Source organism: Pan troglodytes, chromosome 7 (genome assembly GCF_028858775.2).
Source record: "Pan troglodytes isolate AG18354 chromosome 7, NHGRI_mPanTro3-v2.0_pri, whole genome shotgun sequence".
NCBI lineage: Eukaryota > Metazoa > Chordata > Mammalia > Primates > Hominidae > Pan > Pan troglodytes.
The window spans coordinates 17,551,433-17,568,594 of record NC_072405.2 but is presented as its reverse complement, the minus strand read 5'-3'; the positions used below and the strand labels follow the sequence as shown (position 1 = coordinate 17,568,594).

The 17,162-nt window shown below is 53.1% G+C and overlaps 1 protein-coding gene across 7 annotated transcripts in view; it reads right to left on the bottom strand.

Annotated features, from left to right (window-relative positions):
- Nucleotides 1-10,749: 10,749 nt before the first annotated feature.
- Nucleotides 10,750-17,162, bottom strand: part of BLK (BLK proto-oncogene, Src family tyrosine kinase) — a 71,781-nt gene continuing 65,368 nt past the window's right edge. For 5 of the 7 annotated variants that reach the window (XM_016959096.4, XM_063816874.1, XM_063816879.1 and 2 more), the window contains 3 exons: nt 13,896-14,046; nt 12,239-12,370; nt 10,750-11,448 (listed from right to left, as the gene is read on the bottom strand). In XM_016959096.4, the coding sequence (XP_016814585.1) occupies nt 11,243-11,448; nt 12,239-12,370; nt 13,896-14,046 (489 nt within the window). In that variant the 3' untranslated portion in view covers nt 10,750-11,242. Of the gene's footprint in view, nt 11,449-12,238; nt 12,371-13,895; nt 14,047-15,351; nt 16,955-17,162 lie in introns of those variants that run through there. The other 2 variants (XM_063816878.1, XM_063816877.1) reach the window with 1 other exon arrangement.

Genomic DNA, 17,162 nt, shown 5'->3' with positions numbered 1-17,162 from the left:
GGGGGAGGGCGCTATCGGGAGAGGAAGTGGGCAGGGATGGGGCCGGAGGGGGCCGCTAGAGCCCCAGGGCGGGACCCAACCCCAGGGGTCGCGTCATCCATTCTCTGCCACCAGGCACAATTGCACCGGACCATCCATCACTGCCTGCCGGCCTGGCTTTTTTCTTCTCCGAATGCATTAATGCACTCTCACTACAGAAGACTCCAGCAATGTGGGTAAAATGCCAGCGCCCTTCCTTATCCCTCTGCGCTGACAGCCCCAGCCGCTCCCTCCTCGGAGGTCACGGGGCTCTCTTTGGTTGGTATCACTGGGATCCCTTTGCTGCATGTTTACACAAATATGCATGTGTGTGATGAACATAAAATTGTGTGTGTGAGTGTGTACATCATGCCGCATGTATGTGTTTTTCTGCACCCTTTCCCCTCACTTGATAGTCTTGGCCATGTGTCAAAATCAGAACCTATGGACGTGCCCATTCATTTTTTTAAGTTTTTTTTTTTTTTTTTTTTAATATTTTCTGCAGAGACAGGTTCTTGCTATGTTTTCCAGGGGATGGCCTCAAACTCCTGGCTTCAAGAGACCCTCCTGCCTTGGCCTCTCAAAGTGCTGGGATTATAGGCATGAGCCACCATCCCTGGCCTGCCGATTCATTTTAATGGCAGAATAGTAGTTTATAAAATAATTATGCCCTTCTAGCTGGCCCTTCGGACAATTAAACAAGGAAAAAAAATTGTGCCCCACTTCTTTCAGCTACCCTCTTGTTGTACCATTAAGTTGTTCCCATTGTAATTACAAACAAGTTGCAGTAAAGAATATCGTATGTTTATCTTTGGGAATAAGGGCATATCTTACCATAGGATAGTTTTCTACAAATGCAGTAGCTTCATCAGTGTGTGTATGCGTCAACATTTTGGATCCCAAAAATGCTTCCCCAAAAGGCTTTATCGAATTACACTGCCATTAACCTTTATGAGAGCAACAGTTTTCCATATCTTTACCAGTATTATTGGATATAAGCAGTATTGCCATTTTGCCACCTGATGGTAAAAGTATCTGGCACTACTATTTCAACTGCATTTTTCCATGGACTGGTGTGGCTGGGCACTGTTTGCTTTATTTATTAGCTGTTCTAATCCTCTTTCTGTGCAGTGCCCATTCTTATCGTTGGCTCATTTGTCTTTGGGTTGTTTAGGAACAGGAAGAACTTCTTCAGTTTTCTTTGCAGTAATCCTTCGTTATACAGGCACTGCAAATATTATCTTCCTGCCTGACACTTGCTTTAACTTTGTTCACAACGTCCTTCATCAGGTTTCCCTCTGCAGGATTAGCAACAATGCTATCCTCTGTTTCTAAGGGTTTAATCCACATTTTTTTTTCTCTGACATCCAGTAAAAATACTAACAACTTCCTTCTGTTGTACACCTAACTGTGCCAGGCATTCTGCTGAGCACTGGAGAGGCACCATCTCGTCCACTCTGGGCAAGGCTGCTGCTTAGCAAATGTGCTTGACAAGTGAGGAAACAGGCTTAGGGAGGTGACTGCTTGCAGAAGGCCATGTGGCTGGGCAGGACTTGAGCCCACATCCAACTGGCCCCAGAGCCTTGACCACTGTGCTTCTCTTCCTTTCAACCTCAGCTGGCTTTTCTTCCAGCTCAAATCATCCTTGCCTGAGCCCTGACTGAGTGTGTAGTTTTGGATTAAGATGTTACCAGGTATGGGATATGGACAAAGAATAAGATAGTGACTTGTCCCCATTCCTTTGTGTATTTGACAAATATCCTTTGAGAGCACTTTCTTAATCTCAGGGGTGATGTGTGGGTGGAGTTGGGCCAAGTGTTTAATGCTTGGGGTAGAAATGAGTAAGCTGAGGCCATCAGCCATTACATGGGAGCCTTGGAGATAAGCAAGAAATAACACAACCTAGGAATGATGCTGATGATGAAATGCTTGCACAATTCCACAAATGTTACCTTCCTAGACACCCTGGTTTGGTTAGTTAGACTTGTAGGCACACCCACCACAGGCACAGGTACACATGTCCATGCACACACCCCACCCTGCTCCAGCCTCCAAGGCGCCGGGCATGTACTGTATCTGCTCTTTGGAGAGCCGAGGGCATGTAGCCCAGCCCTGCCTGTGCAAGACCAGGTCCTACTGGTCATGAGGAAAGGCCACTCAGTCCAGAGCAGTGAGCAGGAGGCTAATTTTAACCAAGAGCAGTGGAGTGACCTTGGCACAGAAAAGAAGGCACCAACAGAGATGCCCCTAGATGGACCCCTGGCCCTTCCAGAGATGTCAGGCTGAGACTGGAGTGTTCTCCTTGCCCTCCTGCCTGTCCTTCCTCCCAGGCAAGGCTGTCAGCTCTGGGCAGCAGTCCCTCTTCACCTCATCAGTCCTCAGTAATCAGCCTTCAACCCCCTGGGGCTGGCTCCCATCAGCCCCTGTCAGCCTCTGCAGCCCACAGGGGCCTGGTGGCCCAGGGGCCAAGCTGCTGATTGGAAATGGAGGAGGATGGGACCAGACTGGGAAGGGAGACCAGGGGACTGGCAGACCAGGCTCCTAGGTGCCCCCAGGGAAGGTGCTGTCTGGCCTGGTCCTCTGCTGTCAAGGGTGTATGGGGAAAGGGAGTGTGCATATATTGACATCCTGCTGTGTGCACCCCATTGTGGCCAAAGCTTTGTGTACATTATCTTAGTTCATCCCCAGCTTCCCTTTGAGACAGGTATGCTTATGTCCATTTTAAAGGTAATGAAACTGCGGCTTAGAGAGGTTACAAAATTTGCCAAGAATCCCATAACTGATAGCAGGCAGAACCAAGAGGTGAAGTAAGCCCTGCCTGACTCCTCCAAAGCCTGCTCTTCTACAACATGACCTGCAACTGGCAAGGAGGCCAGGCCAGAGGGGTGTGGGCGGGGCACAAGCCTGGCGGCGCCTGGGGCCAGCTCCAGCTCTGGCTCTTGCTCGCTGTGTGACCTGCAGCCTCAGAGCCTTGTTCCCCGCCCCTCCCAAGAAGCTCTGGCTGGAGGCGGCTCTGCTGAGGCCCGGCAGGAGGCCAGGCTGACCTGGGCTTTTGTCCCAGCTGCGTGGGCTTGGCAGATGGCCTCCATTTTTGGATCCTCCATTTTTTCACCTACAAAATGGGACCAGTAACGATCTACTCCTAAGGGCGGTCGTGCTGGCTTAATGGGACCATGCACCTGCCGTGTGAGCATAGTCCCCAGCACGTCACACAGCTCGGTGGCGTGACCGGCAGGGGAAATGACATCAGCATCTGTGTCTGTGAGCGTGGGGAGGCCTTTGCTTCCGTCAAACAGGGTGCATGGCAGAGCTCCCTGGGAGTGGGGGTCTGCTATCTCCGCAGGGTCAAGTGAAAGCCTGAGAGGCCGCGAAGTCCCCACGGTGCCAGTTGGAAATTTTCTGTGTGCACCCATAAATTTTAACATCTCCCTGTGATCTCCTGAATACTCGCCCAGGGCTATTTTTTTGGTCTCCGACTGATGTCAGGTGGAGCTGCCTCTCTCTGAATCATCAGTAGAGCACCTGGCCTCCTGCACGGGGACTGGCCAATTCACCCCTCCAAGGGCTGCCATACTGAGATGAGAATGCGGATCCATTAAGCCTGGTGGCCCCATCTGCACCAGATGTTTCTCTTCCTGGAATCTTTTCCACCAGGCTTTCACGAACCTTCCTGTCATCCTCTCAGCAGTTTGCTTAACCTTATTAAAAGGATTGCCCCCTGAGGGCCACTGGACAGGCCCCGTGGGTTATGTCTGCCTTGTTCCTCAAGTGCTCAAGAGCACGTTTAATCTCACTGCCCTTTGGGGCCCCTCAAGTGCTGGCCATGGAGCTGAGCTCAGGATTCAAGGACTGCCCCCCATCATTTCTAGGGATGTGATGTGGGCGACAGGCTCAGCATCTCTGCCTTTCTTCTGTCCAGACTGAACAGAATGAAGATGCCACACCTTCAAGAGGCTGCTGTGAGGAGCCCCCGAGGCAAGGCACGGGAAACCCCTTTGTAAAATGTGGAGGGCGGTGGCTATGCCATTCTGGAAGAAAGGCTGCGAGCAGTGGGTCCCTGCTTTGCCATTTATCAGCTGTGTGGCCTTGGGCCAGCTACTTACCCTCTCTGGGCCCTAGCTTCCTCCTCTGTAAAATAAGGATCAGAAGCCTACCTCTTGGGATTGCTCAAGTCATCACCACTTTACACTCAATACACGGTGACTGAGTATGAAGGTCTCTTTAGCTGTCTAAAGATTCTAAGCATGGTATGAAGTTTCAACCTTTAAGTCGGGTGACTCTGCAATCCCAGCGATGTTGTGGGGAGTGCCCACAGCCCAGGTCAGGGGCCCGGTGCTTCTGCTTTCCCTGATCTGCCCGTGGGTCGTAGTGGCGCTGCCTTCTGCTCTCTGTCCTTGCTACCTGAGACTGAGTGCCTGGAGCTAGGCATGGTTCTTGCCTGCTTTGCCTGAGATGCTGTGTGTCCAGCCAGTCTTTGTGAACATTTTGGGGTGGGGGTCTGAGCACGTGCCCACCAGGATGCAGATCTGTCTGGAGATGTCTGGATTTTGGGGTGGGGGTTCCGAGCATGTGCCCACTGGGATGCAGACCCGCCTGGAGATGTCTGGTGAGGATATCGACCAACTTCCCCTTGACCCTGAGGCAGCACAGGGCAGACCTGCCCAGGGGAAGAAAGAAAAAGGTTCTTTCCCAAGAAGAGAGCCAGGGGCTCTTCCAGAGGGAAGGACTCCTGCCCCCAGCGTGAGCGGGCTCCTCCCAGCCAGGCCCTGAAGCGAACATCCCTGAACCCCTAAAACACGTGAGGGCATTTCAAAGAGGGCTGAGGTGCCATGGGGACCAAAGTTAAAAACATGCAGTTATTGCTCTTAAAACAATACCACAAGCCTCACACCCACTAGGATGGCAACTATTTCAAGCAACAGAGAATAACAGAGGAGGCAGAGAAACTGGAAGCTGTGAACAGCTGATGGGAATGCGGAATGGCGCAGCCGATGGGAAAAGCAGCGTGCGGCTCCTCAAAACATTCAACCTAAAGTTGCCATCTGGTCCAGCAGGTTCATGGAGACATTTACACACCAGGCTCACAGCAGCATTATTCCCAACAGCCAAAAGGTGAAAACGACCCAAATGTCTATCGACTGACGAATGGATACACAAAACGTGATGTATCCATAAAGGGGAGTCTTATTCAGCCTTAAAAAGGCAGGAAACTCTGACATGTTACAACATAGATGAACCTTGAAGACACTATGCTAAGAGCAGTGACCCAGTCACAAAAGGACAAATACTGCACGATTCTTGAGGTCCCTAGAGAATCAAATTCTTACAGACAGAAAGTAGAGTGGGGGTTGCCAGGCTGGGGGCGGGAAGGAATGGGAAGTTAGCATTTAATGGAGACAGAGTTTCAGTTTGGGAAGATGAGAAAGTCTGGAGATGATGGTGTGGCACCTACACAGCAGTGTGAATGTACCACTGCATGGAACACTCAGCAAATGCCTATGCTGGCAAATTTTATGTTATGTGTATGTATTTTACTACCTTTAAAAAAAAAAAAAAACGACATCATGAGTCCTGGGGAAACTCGAGTCCTGGTTTTCTAGTATCTAATGGAATACGTGGTGGAAACTTTTATAAAATATTTCATTAAAGGCAGTTTTATCTTTGGAGGAAATCCAGATTTTCATATGTGAATTTGCTTAAGGCTGCTCTACTGGTGTTCCAGCTTAGCTTTGGGTCTTTCTTATTTGTAGATGGGACATTTATTCACACCAAATATTCTTGATTTTGAAACTAATCAATGAGTCACAAGAATACATGGATACCTACCATATGGCAGTTAGAGTGAAAGAAACAAAAGCAGAAATAACACATATGCTTATGTGTTATGGTTCAAGGGCTGAACTGTATCTCCTCTTCTCCACATTCCTATATTGAAACCCTAACCCAACTGCCTCAGAATGTGATGGTATTTGGAGATAGGCTTTTTAAAAATCGATGAGTAAAGTGAGGTCGTATGGGTGGGCCCTAGTCCAATATAACTGGTATTCTTGAAGAGGCAACGAGGACATAGACACACACAGAGGGACGACCACATGAGGACACAGGGAGAAGGTGGCCATCTATGAGCCCAGGAGAGAGACCTCAGGAGAAACCGACCCTGCACGCACCTTGATCTTAGACTTCCAGCCTCCAGAACTGTGAGGCAATCAACTTTTAAGTTTTCAGCCACTCGCCTGTGGTATTTGTTCCAGTAGCCCTAGGAAACGAATACACTATTCCATTTCCAAAATACTCCTTGAATCCTTAAAGCAACCCTGCAAGGGAGGCCTCACTGCCCTCTGTTTATAGACAAGGAAATCAGGGTTCAGAAGAATGGAGTCACTCACTCAAAGTCACACAGCTGGAGAGTGCCAGGCTGCCTAGGTCCTTGGCTTCTGACCCCATGTGCTCTTTTGGAAGTTCTGCCCTGAGGGTGGGAAAAGCGTGAAAGTACAGGAGTCCCCCTTATCCACAGGGAATACATTCCAAGGCCCCCAAACTATCTAGATGCTCCCAACTGCAGATAGTACCGAACCTTGTATACACTGTTTTTCCTATACACACATCTCTATGATGCAGTTTAATTTATGAATTAGGCACAGTAAGAGATTAACAACAATAACTAAGAATAAAATAGAAAATTATAACAATATACTAGAATAAAAGTTCTGTGAATGTGGCCTCCCTCTCTCTCTCTTTCTCAAACTATCTTATTGCATGTAATATTTTGGGACCGCAGTTGACCGCTGGTAACTGAAATCTTAGATAAGGGGCCACTACTGTAGACAAAACAGATCACAGCAGCAAAGAGAGAACAAAGCTCTGAACCGCAGAGCTAGAAGCCCGAGGCAGGGGAGGTATGGCAGAGGCCAGGGAAGCCCGGCTAAGGGGGCTTAGCTGGGATCGGGGTCTCTGGAGGCCCTTCTTTGGGGGTTATTATAGCCCTAATGAGAGCTAACATTTCTGAGCATTTAGCATAAGACAGGCACTCTGGTAAATGCTTCCTGTGTGCTGCTTTGTGCAAACCTCGCAACAAGCCTACAATGCAGGTGTCAGCATTGTGCCCATTGCACAGATGAGGAAACCGAGGCTCAGAGAAATGAAGCAAAGTCTCCGAGGTCAAACATCCGGGGAGAGGAAGTGCCTGATTTTGAAAGGTCTGTCTGACTCAGAGACCCTGCTGTTGCTCACTTCACAGCAACGCTGAGGGTGTGTCCTGGCTCTGGAATGGAGGAATGGAGGCAAAGGGAAAGGCACCAGCTCCTTCACAGGCAAGGAGAGGTCTGGGGTTCCCAGACCTGGGCTGCCCCCTTCACCAGAGCTCTGGGTGTCGGTACAACAATCATATGCCCCGGATGGCTCAGGCATGGGCCCCTCAGCAATGTCCTCATGTGTGCAGATTTATGGTTGGGAGAAGGCCGACTGCAGGCCATGAAATACCCTCCCTCCCACAAGGAAGGCAAAGCCCCAGAGCAGGAAATGATGCTTTCGTCCATTCATGCGCTCACTGCCTCCTCTCTCCATCTCTCTTCCCCCCAACACTCTCACATTTCACTTTCTGGCTGAGAATTGACTGGGCTCCTCATCCTTAATAGACATATTTGCCGGGCGCGGTGGCTCACGCCTGTAATCCCAGCACTTTGGGAGGCCGAGGCGGGCGGATCACGAGGTCAGGAGATCGAGACCATCCTGGCTAACATGGTGAAACCCCGTCTCTACTAAAAATACAAAAAATTAGCCGGGCGTGGTAGCGGGCGCCTGTAGTCCCAGCTACTCGGGAGGCTGAGGCAGGAGAATGGCGTGAACCCGGGAGGCGGAGCTTGCAGTGAGCCGAGATCGCGCCACTGCACTCCAGCCTGGGCGACAGAGCGAGACTCCGTCTCAAAAAAAAAAAAAAAAAAAAAAAATAGACATATTTATGTCCCGAACAAGAACACACCAGGACACGGGTTCAGCTCCGGGCACCACTCGGGCAAGTGCGACCCCTAGTGGAGAAACTCTCCCTCGTCCTTCAAGATCTCCAGCCTCACCTTTCCCAGGAAAACCAAGCCAGAGGAGAGGTGGGTGTCCTTGCCTGAGAACGTGCCTCTGAGAATGTGCTGGTCTTCTGGGTTTCTTTTCTAATTTCCGCAGGTTGCCACTTGCATACCAGAGCTGGAAAAAGCCACAGGCATCTGCTGGTCCTGGAGTTTCAGGACCTGAACATCAGCCTGGCCCCCAGGTACTTGGAGCCAGGCCCGCTGGGATGGAGCACTTCCGACCTCACACAGCCCTGTCCAGGGGTTCCCAATCCGGGATAGACATTAGCACCAGCTGGGGATGTTTAAAGTATGCTGAGGCCCTGGATAAAGTATGCTCACCTGGAACCCTGGCACTGGCACTTTTTAATGTGCCTCCCCCCACTCCAACCCCATTCTACCCAAGGTGACCCTAGTGAGTAGCCAGGGCTGAGAACTGCTGGTCCAAGCCGGAAATGCTTGCACAGGAATCACTCAGGGTGCTTCTAAAAGAGGACGTTTCCAGATCCAGACTTCAACCCACTGAATCAGAATCTCCGTGGGAGAGGGAGAGGCTTTCGGCCTGCATTTTATTTTATTATTTATTATTACTTTTGTTTTTTGAGACTGAGTTTCATGCTTGTCGCCCAGGCTGGAGTAAAATGGCACGATCTTAGCTCACTGCAACCTCTGCCTCCCAGGTTCAAGCGATTCTCCTGCCTCAGCCTCCTGAGTAGCTGGGATTACAGGCACCTGCCACCACGCCCAGCTAATTTTTGTATTTTTAGTAGAGACGGGTTTCACTATGTTGGCCAGGATGGTCTCGAACTCCTGACCTCAGGTGATCCACCCGCCTTGGCCTCACAAAGTGCTGGGATTACAGGCATGAACCACCGCGCCCAGCCTGCATTTTAAAACAAAAACTTGAGGTGACGTTGGCAAAGCACTGGGTGACTCATCTTTAGGGGATGACAGTGGGGTCCAGGGAGGTGAGGAGACAGTCTCAAGCCTTGCAACTCGAGGACAGCTCCCGAGTCATGGCAGCCACTTCAGAGGGGCTGTAGGGGCCGGGGAGGTGGTGCCCTGGCGTATGGTCCCTGCTCATGAGGTGAAGGAAGGGCTCATTCCTCATCCCGTGATCTTAGCTCCCTCCTCAGCCCCACCCCACAGGAGCCCCAGCAGGTCAGCTTGGCCCTCCCATTCATGAGTCCCAGTGGCCCCCACTGGCAGTAGCCCCCACTGATCTTGTTGTCCCACGCTCCTGTTTACCCCCCACCAGCCACGTCCCCTGGCACCAGGTTCTTGGCCAGGCAGTTTCCTCCTTCCAGCACCCTGGTGTGACCAGGTCCTGGGGGAGGTCAGAGGCCCCACAATTTCTGGAGCCCCCACTGTCTGGGACAGAGTTCCACCTCTAGGTTCCTCCACCTCCAGCATCCTGGAGCAGCTGGGGACACCTGTCCCTCTGGGCTCCTCAGCGAGGCCCCAGGTCTGCCCCAACCAGACCTCCTCCTTAAAGTGCTGTGCTCCCATCCAGTGCTTGCCCACGGCCAGTGGGGGCTGTGAGGGCCAAGAACTGGCTGAGAGGAGCCTGGTGGCATGGAGTCTGTCCATTTCATCATCTGCAGAAACAGCTTCGTGGTAGTAATGGTGATGCACCCACCCCAGGCTGCTGGAGAATCCACACACTGTAGGTGATCACGCTATGTGAACTGCATCCTTCCTGGCTGGTGGCTGTCGTCACCCAGCACCCCTGCAGTGACTGCCCCCTTTCCGGGGGTTCTCCCACCAAGTCCCCACTCTCATCATCTGCTGCCCAGACCTGCAGTTTCCCCCACCTACACCCCCGTCCTGCAGCTTTCCCCACCTACACCCCCGTTCTACTGCTTAAGAGGTGTGTGTGTGAGCACTTTGTGCCTCAGTTTCCACCTCTGTACTCCGGGTGGCTACAGTCCTACCTCGGGGTGTTCTCACAGTCAGAGGAGTCAACACTGACAAGCCGGGTGGCAAGGGTTCAAGGGGAAGGAAGGGGATGCACAGGTGGAGCCAGGGGGCTTTCAAGTGGGGGACCCAGAACGGTAGGTACAAATCTCTGCACTTTCCTCTACACCTACGGCATGTACAACAGGCAGCGAGAACCTGGATGCAAAAGGTGGGCTTCGGTTAATGATATTTTATCAGTATTGGCTTATCAGTGATAACAAATGCACCACCATTGCACGATGTTAGTAATAGGGGAAATGGGCGAGATATGGAGACTGTCTACTTAATTCCTACTTTTTTTTTTCTGTAAACCTAACTGCTAAAAAAAATCGGTCTATTAAAAACAAAACAAAAACATGCCAAGTGAAGAGCCTCCATGCAGTGGGAGCCGCCGACGTTCCTCGCTTTTAAGCCCCATCGTCACCCGATCCTTGTTTATGCACCTGGCCTGGGGACTCGGAGCCTCTGGAGCTGGGCTCTCGTCCTAGCCGTCCCCAAAGCGCCGGCCCACAGCGTCAGCCCCTGGCTTTTCCCGGCCCAGAGCTCCCGGCGCGGGCCCCAGCCACGGATTTATGAGGCCACAGCGCCCCCTGCGGGCCCCGCTCAACCGCCGGGAGCCCAGACCACGCGGGACTCCCTGGCTGCGCCACGCCTGCGCCCCGTGCTCGTCCTGCACGCGATGTCCAGCTTGTCACAGGTAACGACACGGAACAGCTCGAACGCTCGTGACTTTATTGCAGAAAAGCCCCGCAGTGCTGGAGCGCAGCCTAGGCTGGGGCTGCCCCTGCTGGCGTCCGCGGGACCCAGTCTGGCTTCTGCAGCGGGGCAGGGCGGGGTCCACGCAGGGCGCAGAGGCGGGGACGCGGCCAGCACGGGGGGTGCCCAGCACGGGGACCATACTTGATGACAGTCGCTTACCAGTCCTGAACACCTTACTGGGGCTTAGTACTCTGGATGACCGTGCGAGGTCACTGTTACAGCCCTCTTTACAAATGAAGCGGCACAGAGAGGCCGCGTAACTCGCCCGAGGATACAGTCGGTGAAGGAGTCCGTCCGGGGACCCCCTGCGAAGCTGCCTCTGCCCACTGGTTTCCGGGTCTGAGAAAAGGGCACAGGCGACACCCCGCCTTCGCGGCCCATCTGGGCTGGCACGGAAGTCGGGGTCGTCCGCGCAGAGGTGGGCACGGGGCGCAGGCTGGCGCGGCCGGCTAGGGCTGCAGCTCGTACTGCCGCTCGGTGGCCGTGTAGAAGTCCTCCAGCACCGACTGCAGGAACTCGAAGGTGGGCCGCTCCTCGGGCCGGCTGCGCCAGCACTCGGCGATGACGCCGCGGTACAGCTCGGGCGGGCAGGTGTCGGGGCGCGGCATGCGGTAGCCGCGCTCCAGGTTGCGGATGACCTCGGGGTTGCTCATCCCTGCGGCAGAGGAGACCGCAAGCGGGGGTGAGGGGCTGGGGTCCTCGGTGGGTGGGGGGCCCTGAGCGTCCCGCGGGGCACAGTGGGCCCAGGCAGGGGACAGCAGTGCCCACAGTCCCAGACCACTTCTCCAGCCTCGTGCGTTGCCTGGCTGCCCGGTCTCTAAACAGCCCTTTATTCACTTTTTATTGCCTGGGGAATGCCTAGAAATGAGGCTGTAGATTTTCTACTGAGTACGGGGCAGGTCCTCTGAGGATGGGACCCTCCCTCTCTTGATTACCTGTGACCACCAGGGGCACAGCCAAGCCCATCACTCATGGGCAGCTGCCAGGTGCACACAGCAGCAGGTGACCCAGAGCCTGCCCACCTGTGGGGGCCAAGTGACTGGAGCCCTTCGATTGGGGCTGGGGGCTGTCGTCCACGATTCTGGCCACACAGGAAGGGGCTTTGGGGAATCCACTATGGGTTCAAAGCCAAGGTAGGCACAACCTGTCCTCAACTGAGAACAAGCCATTGGGAGTAAACGAGTTCGGATGTGCCCTTTGTCTTGATTTCAGTTTGTGGGACTCATCTGACCTCTGCTGGAGGAAGGAGACACAGCCCTGTGGCCCAGAGCAATAGTGATGCAGGGGGCAGAGCTCCACCCCAGATGCCATGCCTGGGTCTCCGTCTTCGCTCTGGGACTCACTCTGAAAAGAACAGGGCAGCCACAGGCACCAAGGACAGGCGACCTGCCATCAGGACCGGCCGGGAAAGCAGGGAGCCGCGAGTTGTGCGGTGAGCCACCTACCTGGGTATGGCACCCGCCCATAAGTGACAACTTCCATCAGGAGGACTCCAAACGACCACACGTCTGCTTTGATGGTGAAGACCCCAAAATGGATGGCTTCCGGGGCTGTCCACTTGATGGGGAACTTGGCCCCTGCGGGAAAAGCCATGCAAGCTTTGGGAGGCCACGGCCGGTGGCCCCTACCCTCCATCCTCACCCCTACCCCTGCTCCTGCTGTCCTTCCATCAAGCCCCCACTGCGGGGCCTCGCAGGGCGGGGCGGCCAGGCATGGCGGGGGAGCCACTACTGCACACCAGGACACATGACCAGGTGAGTGCAGACACGGCATCTGCAGCACAGAAAGACGATATGGACACCAATACCACACAGTCACCCACTTTGGTTCTTTAAAAAGAGAGCAATGGCCTCAATGGGCAGCCACCACGTTTCCACCTGGGATGGAAGGGGCCTGTTTCACCTTACAGGGGCCTTGTTTAATTAAAAAGACATGGCCTGGGCAAGCCATTTAAACCTGCCCGCGCCTCCGTTAGTCCCTTCCTGCAAAATGGAAATGGTGACACTTGTATCTCCGAGGGCCGCTATGAGGAAGAACTCACATCCGCTGCCCTGTGAAGCACCTCAATGGCTGCAGCCCCTGCCAGCATTTGGAGCAGACCTCAGGGCTTGGCACTTCACAGTCTCCCCTGGCCTCCATTTCTCGGTCTCCCCAGCCAGCCTGAAGTCCCCGAGAGAACAAACCATATCCTGTCTGCTTGTCATCTGACACGTAGGTTCAGCAGACACTGCTTGCTAGCTTGATAAATATATGTGACCCCTTCAGATTCTCTTGTGATGTAGATTTCCACCTCAGTTATATTCACAGAGTAAAACAGTGCTCCGTGGACACCCTAATACAGGTTGGTTTGCTGCTCGCACATGAGAGCTGTGTTTCCCACAGTGTGCTCTGTGAAAGCCTAATTCCGTGGAAGGTTAATAGGGATTATATAAAAATAGTATTTGGGCATGGCTTACGCCTGTCATCCCAGCACTTTGGGAGGTCAAGGCAGGCAGATCACCTAAATTCAGGAGTTCGAGACCAGCCTGACCAACATGGTGAAACCCCCATCTCTACTAAACATACAAAAATTAGCCAGGTGTAGTGGCACACGCCTGTAATCCCAACTACTTGGGGGGCTGAGGCAGAAGAATTGCTTGAACCCAGTAGGCGGAGGTTGCAGTGAGCCAAGATTGTGCCACTGCACTCCAGCCTGGGTGACAGAGACTCTATCTCAAAAAAAAAAAATTAGTATTTGGAGCTCAAATTAGTTTGGGAGGCACTAGGTGAGGCAAACATAAACTGTTTCTTTGCTGCAGGACTTCTCAGTGCCTTTAATATGTTAATGTGCACTGGGAATGTCCAAGACAGGGAGTAGGGTGGACTGCTGTTTCTCCAAACCTACCTTATCCTAAAGCTGTTCCTCCATGGGAGGTCTCAGGGCACTACCATTCTGCTGAACACATTTGGGTAAATGAAGGAAATGCTGATCTAGAGCTGTAGAAACCGTATAGCCCTCAGGTGTCTTCCCTCAGGGCTGTGCTGGGAGAAGTTAAAGGGGGCTTTGAGGAGCTGGGGAAGATAAGGCCCTAGGTTTCCCTTGTGGTTAGGGGCTGTGCTTACCCTCTTGGGCCGTGTATTCACTGTCGATGATTCGAGCCAAGCCAAAATCAGCAATTTTACAGCACAAGGCCTCAGACACCAGGATGTTGGCCGCCCGCAGGTCGCGGTGGATGGAATTCATGCGCTCAATGTATGCCATCCCTTCAGCAATCTGAGGGAACAGGCACATGGTGAAGGACAGCCTGGGGGCCTCCACGCCAAGACCGAGCCCACACTGTGTCCCCCGCACAGCCCCTGTGGGCTGCTGGGGAAGGAGCTGTTTCTTGGATGGAGTAGAAAGGTGGCTGTGTTGCTCCTCAGCCGAATAAACTCCTCTCCTAGAAGCCCAGAACAGCAACGCAGCAACGTGGGTATCAGAGACACAGGGGCTACCTGTGCCCCTCCCCTTCCTCGTTCTCGCTCCACACAGCTGTGTCCAAAGGTCTGCAGAGATGGAAGATAGAAGAACACAGGCAGGAGAAAAGGAGAGGGAGGGAGAAGAGAAGAAATGCTAAGGAAGGAGGGAGAGGGGGAGCGGGAGGCAAGGACAGGCAGCTCTCACTGGCTGGCTGGAAGCACAGCTCCTGGAGGTGGAGGCCCTCGGCTGAAGTCGCTGACCTCTAGCAAGCTGCTTAACCTCCCTGAGGGGCCACAGTCCTGACCTGGAACGTGAGGGATGTGGTCTCCAGGGCAGGGGGTTGAGGCAAGCATTAGACGAGGTGATTTGTGACCAAGAACCTCACCCAGCGCCTGCCCCGTGGGGGCACCCAGGGAGCACTGGCAGATCCAGGTGGACAGAGGCTGTGAAGAAGAAGAGCCTTGTCTCTCCTCCCCTGATCACCAGCCTGGGCCAGGGATAGCAGCTGGTGCTACTTGGCACCTTTTAGCTGAGGAAACTAAGGCTTTATTCACCCAATCAATGGATGAAGAAACTGAGGCAGAAAGCAAAGACCCCATTTACCTCTTCAGACATGCGTCTTCAAGAAGCCAGCACTAGAATTGATTCCACTTCTCCTTATGCTTGCATTTTGTTGGTTTATCTATGAATCCATCCATCCATCCATGCATCCATCCATCCACCCACCCATCCATCCATCAACACATCTATGCATCCATCCATGTATCCATCCACCCATCCATCCATCCATCCATGCATCCATCCATCCACACGTCCATGCATCCTTCCATGTATCCATCCATCCATGGATCCATCCATCCATCCACCCACCCACCCATCCATCCATCCACCCATTCATCCATCCATGCATGCATCCATCCATTCATCCATCCATGCATCCATCCATCCACCCACCCACCCATCCATCCATCCATCCATCCACCCACCCACCCACGCATCCACCCATCCCCGCATCCATCCATCCCCTTGCTACACCATTCAATCAATACACATTTACTAGTATGGGACTGTGGGGAATATAAAACTGAGTACTAAATATATCTGGGCAGCATCTAACAGTACTCGTTCTGATAACTAATATTTATTGAGCAGTACCAGAAATATATTTTAAAAAACGTTGAGTAGGGCCCAGATCTGCTTTCAAGAAGAAGCTGCCCAGATCTGCTGAGCAAGAACAGTGCTTCCGGGAACACCTGAGCTAAGGGCTCTCTGGCAGTTTCTTGTCCAGGGAAACCGTCATAGAAATGACATTACACTTGAGCCATGGATGATGATAAGGATTCTGCCAGGTGGGAAGTGTTCAAGGCTTCCTGGGCAGAGGAGGGAGAGGGGTGGCGAGGCATGGGGCATGGGAACCGGTGGCATCTGGCTGCAAAGTGGGGCCCGAGGGATTGTGATTGCAGGGTTCTTGTGGGGTTGGCCAGATCTGGCCTTGGAGGAAAGGTCTGGCGAGACTTTGCATGGCTTCCTATGGAGTAAGAAAAGAAGAGCCCAGAAGGGCCGGGTGTGTGTCTGCTCATGTGTGTGTAAGTTTGTGTGTTTGAGTGTGAGTTTGTGTGTGTTTGTGTGAGTTTGTGAGTTTGTGTAAATGTGTTTGTGTGAGTTTGTGTGTGTTTGTGAGTCTGAGTCTGTGTATTTGTGCGTGTGAGTCTGTGTGTCTGAGTTTGTGTGAGTCTGTGTGTGTGTGTGTGTCTGTGTCTGTGTGTGAGTTTGCGTGTATGTGTGAGTCTGTGTGTTTGTGTGTTTGTCCGTGTGTGAGTCTGTGTTTTTATGTGTGTGAGAGTGTGTGTGTGTACATGTGTGCTTGGAGAGCCATTGGCATGGTCAGCATGTGGTTAGAGGCTGCCCTTCTGGGAAGTTCTGATTTTCTGGCTCCTCACCCCCGATTCTGTGGCTACATCCAGGTATTAAACTCCGATGGCTTTTCACATCCTTTGCCCCTGGGTCACACGAGATTTCCCAAGGGGGTGTAGTGGGGATTGAATAGGAGACAGCGGAGGGTGAGAGAAGGAAGGGGAAAGGAAGCAGCAGCAGTGGGCAGGCTTATCACTGCCCTGGAGTTTGAAGCCGGTTACCAGCACTCATTTTCCAAAACCAGCCTGCCCAGATGGCTGTCTGCCCACCTCAGTGGAAAAAGGCGTTGTGGCATCAGTTCCTGCAGCGGCGCTACTGGGTAAGGCTGGGCGAGGGGGGAGGTGGGAGGGCTGATGTGGGCGGTGGGTGGGAGCGTTTCCTCTTGGTGGCAGCTGTATGTGTGTGCGTATGTGTACGCACGTGTGTGCCTCACAGGCTGACCACAGACCAAAACTTTTCTGCTGAGAGTTCCAGTTTTAACAGGGCCACCAGATGTGCTTCCTGCCAGCTAGAGCTCTCGGCTAAAACCCTCCTCTCCACTCTGCTCTTCACCCCATGGAGTCCAGAAGGTTCTGCATGTGAACGTGAGGGACACTGAGGACCAGTCCTGGGTAGCCGAGGAGGTCCAGCACTCGCAATTCCCTGGTGGCAGAAGGTGGGGCTGTCCTCCAGGGCTCAGAGAAGTCATGTCCCTGGCATCTGTGTGTAGCTCAGGCCTGCCCATCAGCCTGGGGTCGACGCCAGGGCTGTGCAAAGGCTGAGGGCCCCTGGGATGGGAAGTCCTACAGGAGATGTTTGTGGGCACCATCTAAGGAAGAGATGAGGTCACAACAGAACACACTTGCCTGCCGGGTTCAATGGAACTCTTGCTAACTCTGTGTGTTTCCCATGACATTCATTCACCCTCTCTTCCTTCGGAACAGAATAGCCTCATTCCAACACAGCTGCCCGGGTCTAAAGCTCCATTCCCTGGGCTCCCTCACAGCTGCGTGGGGCAGGAGGCACAGTGGCCAGGG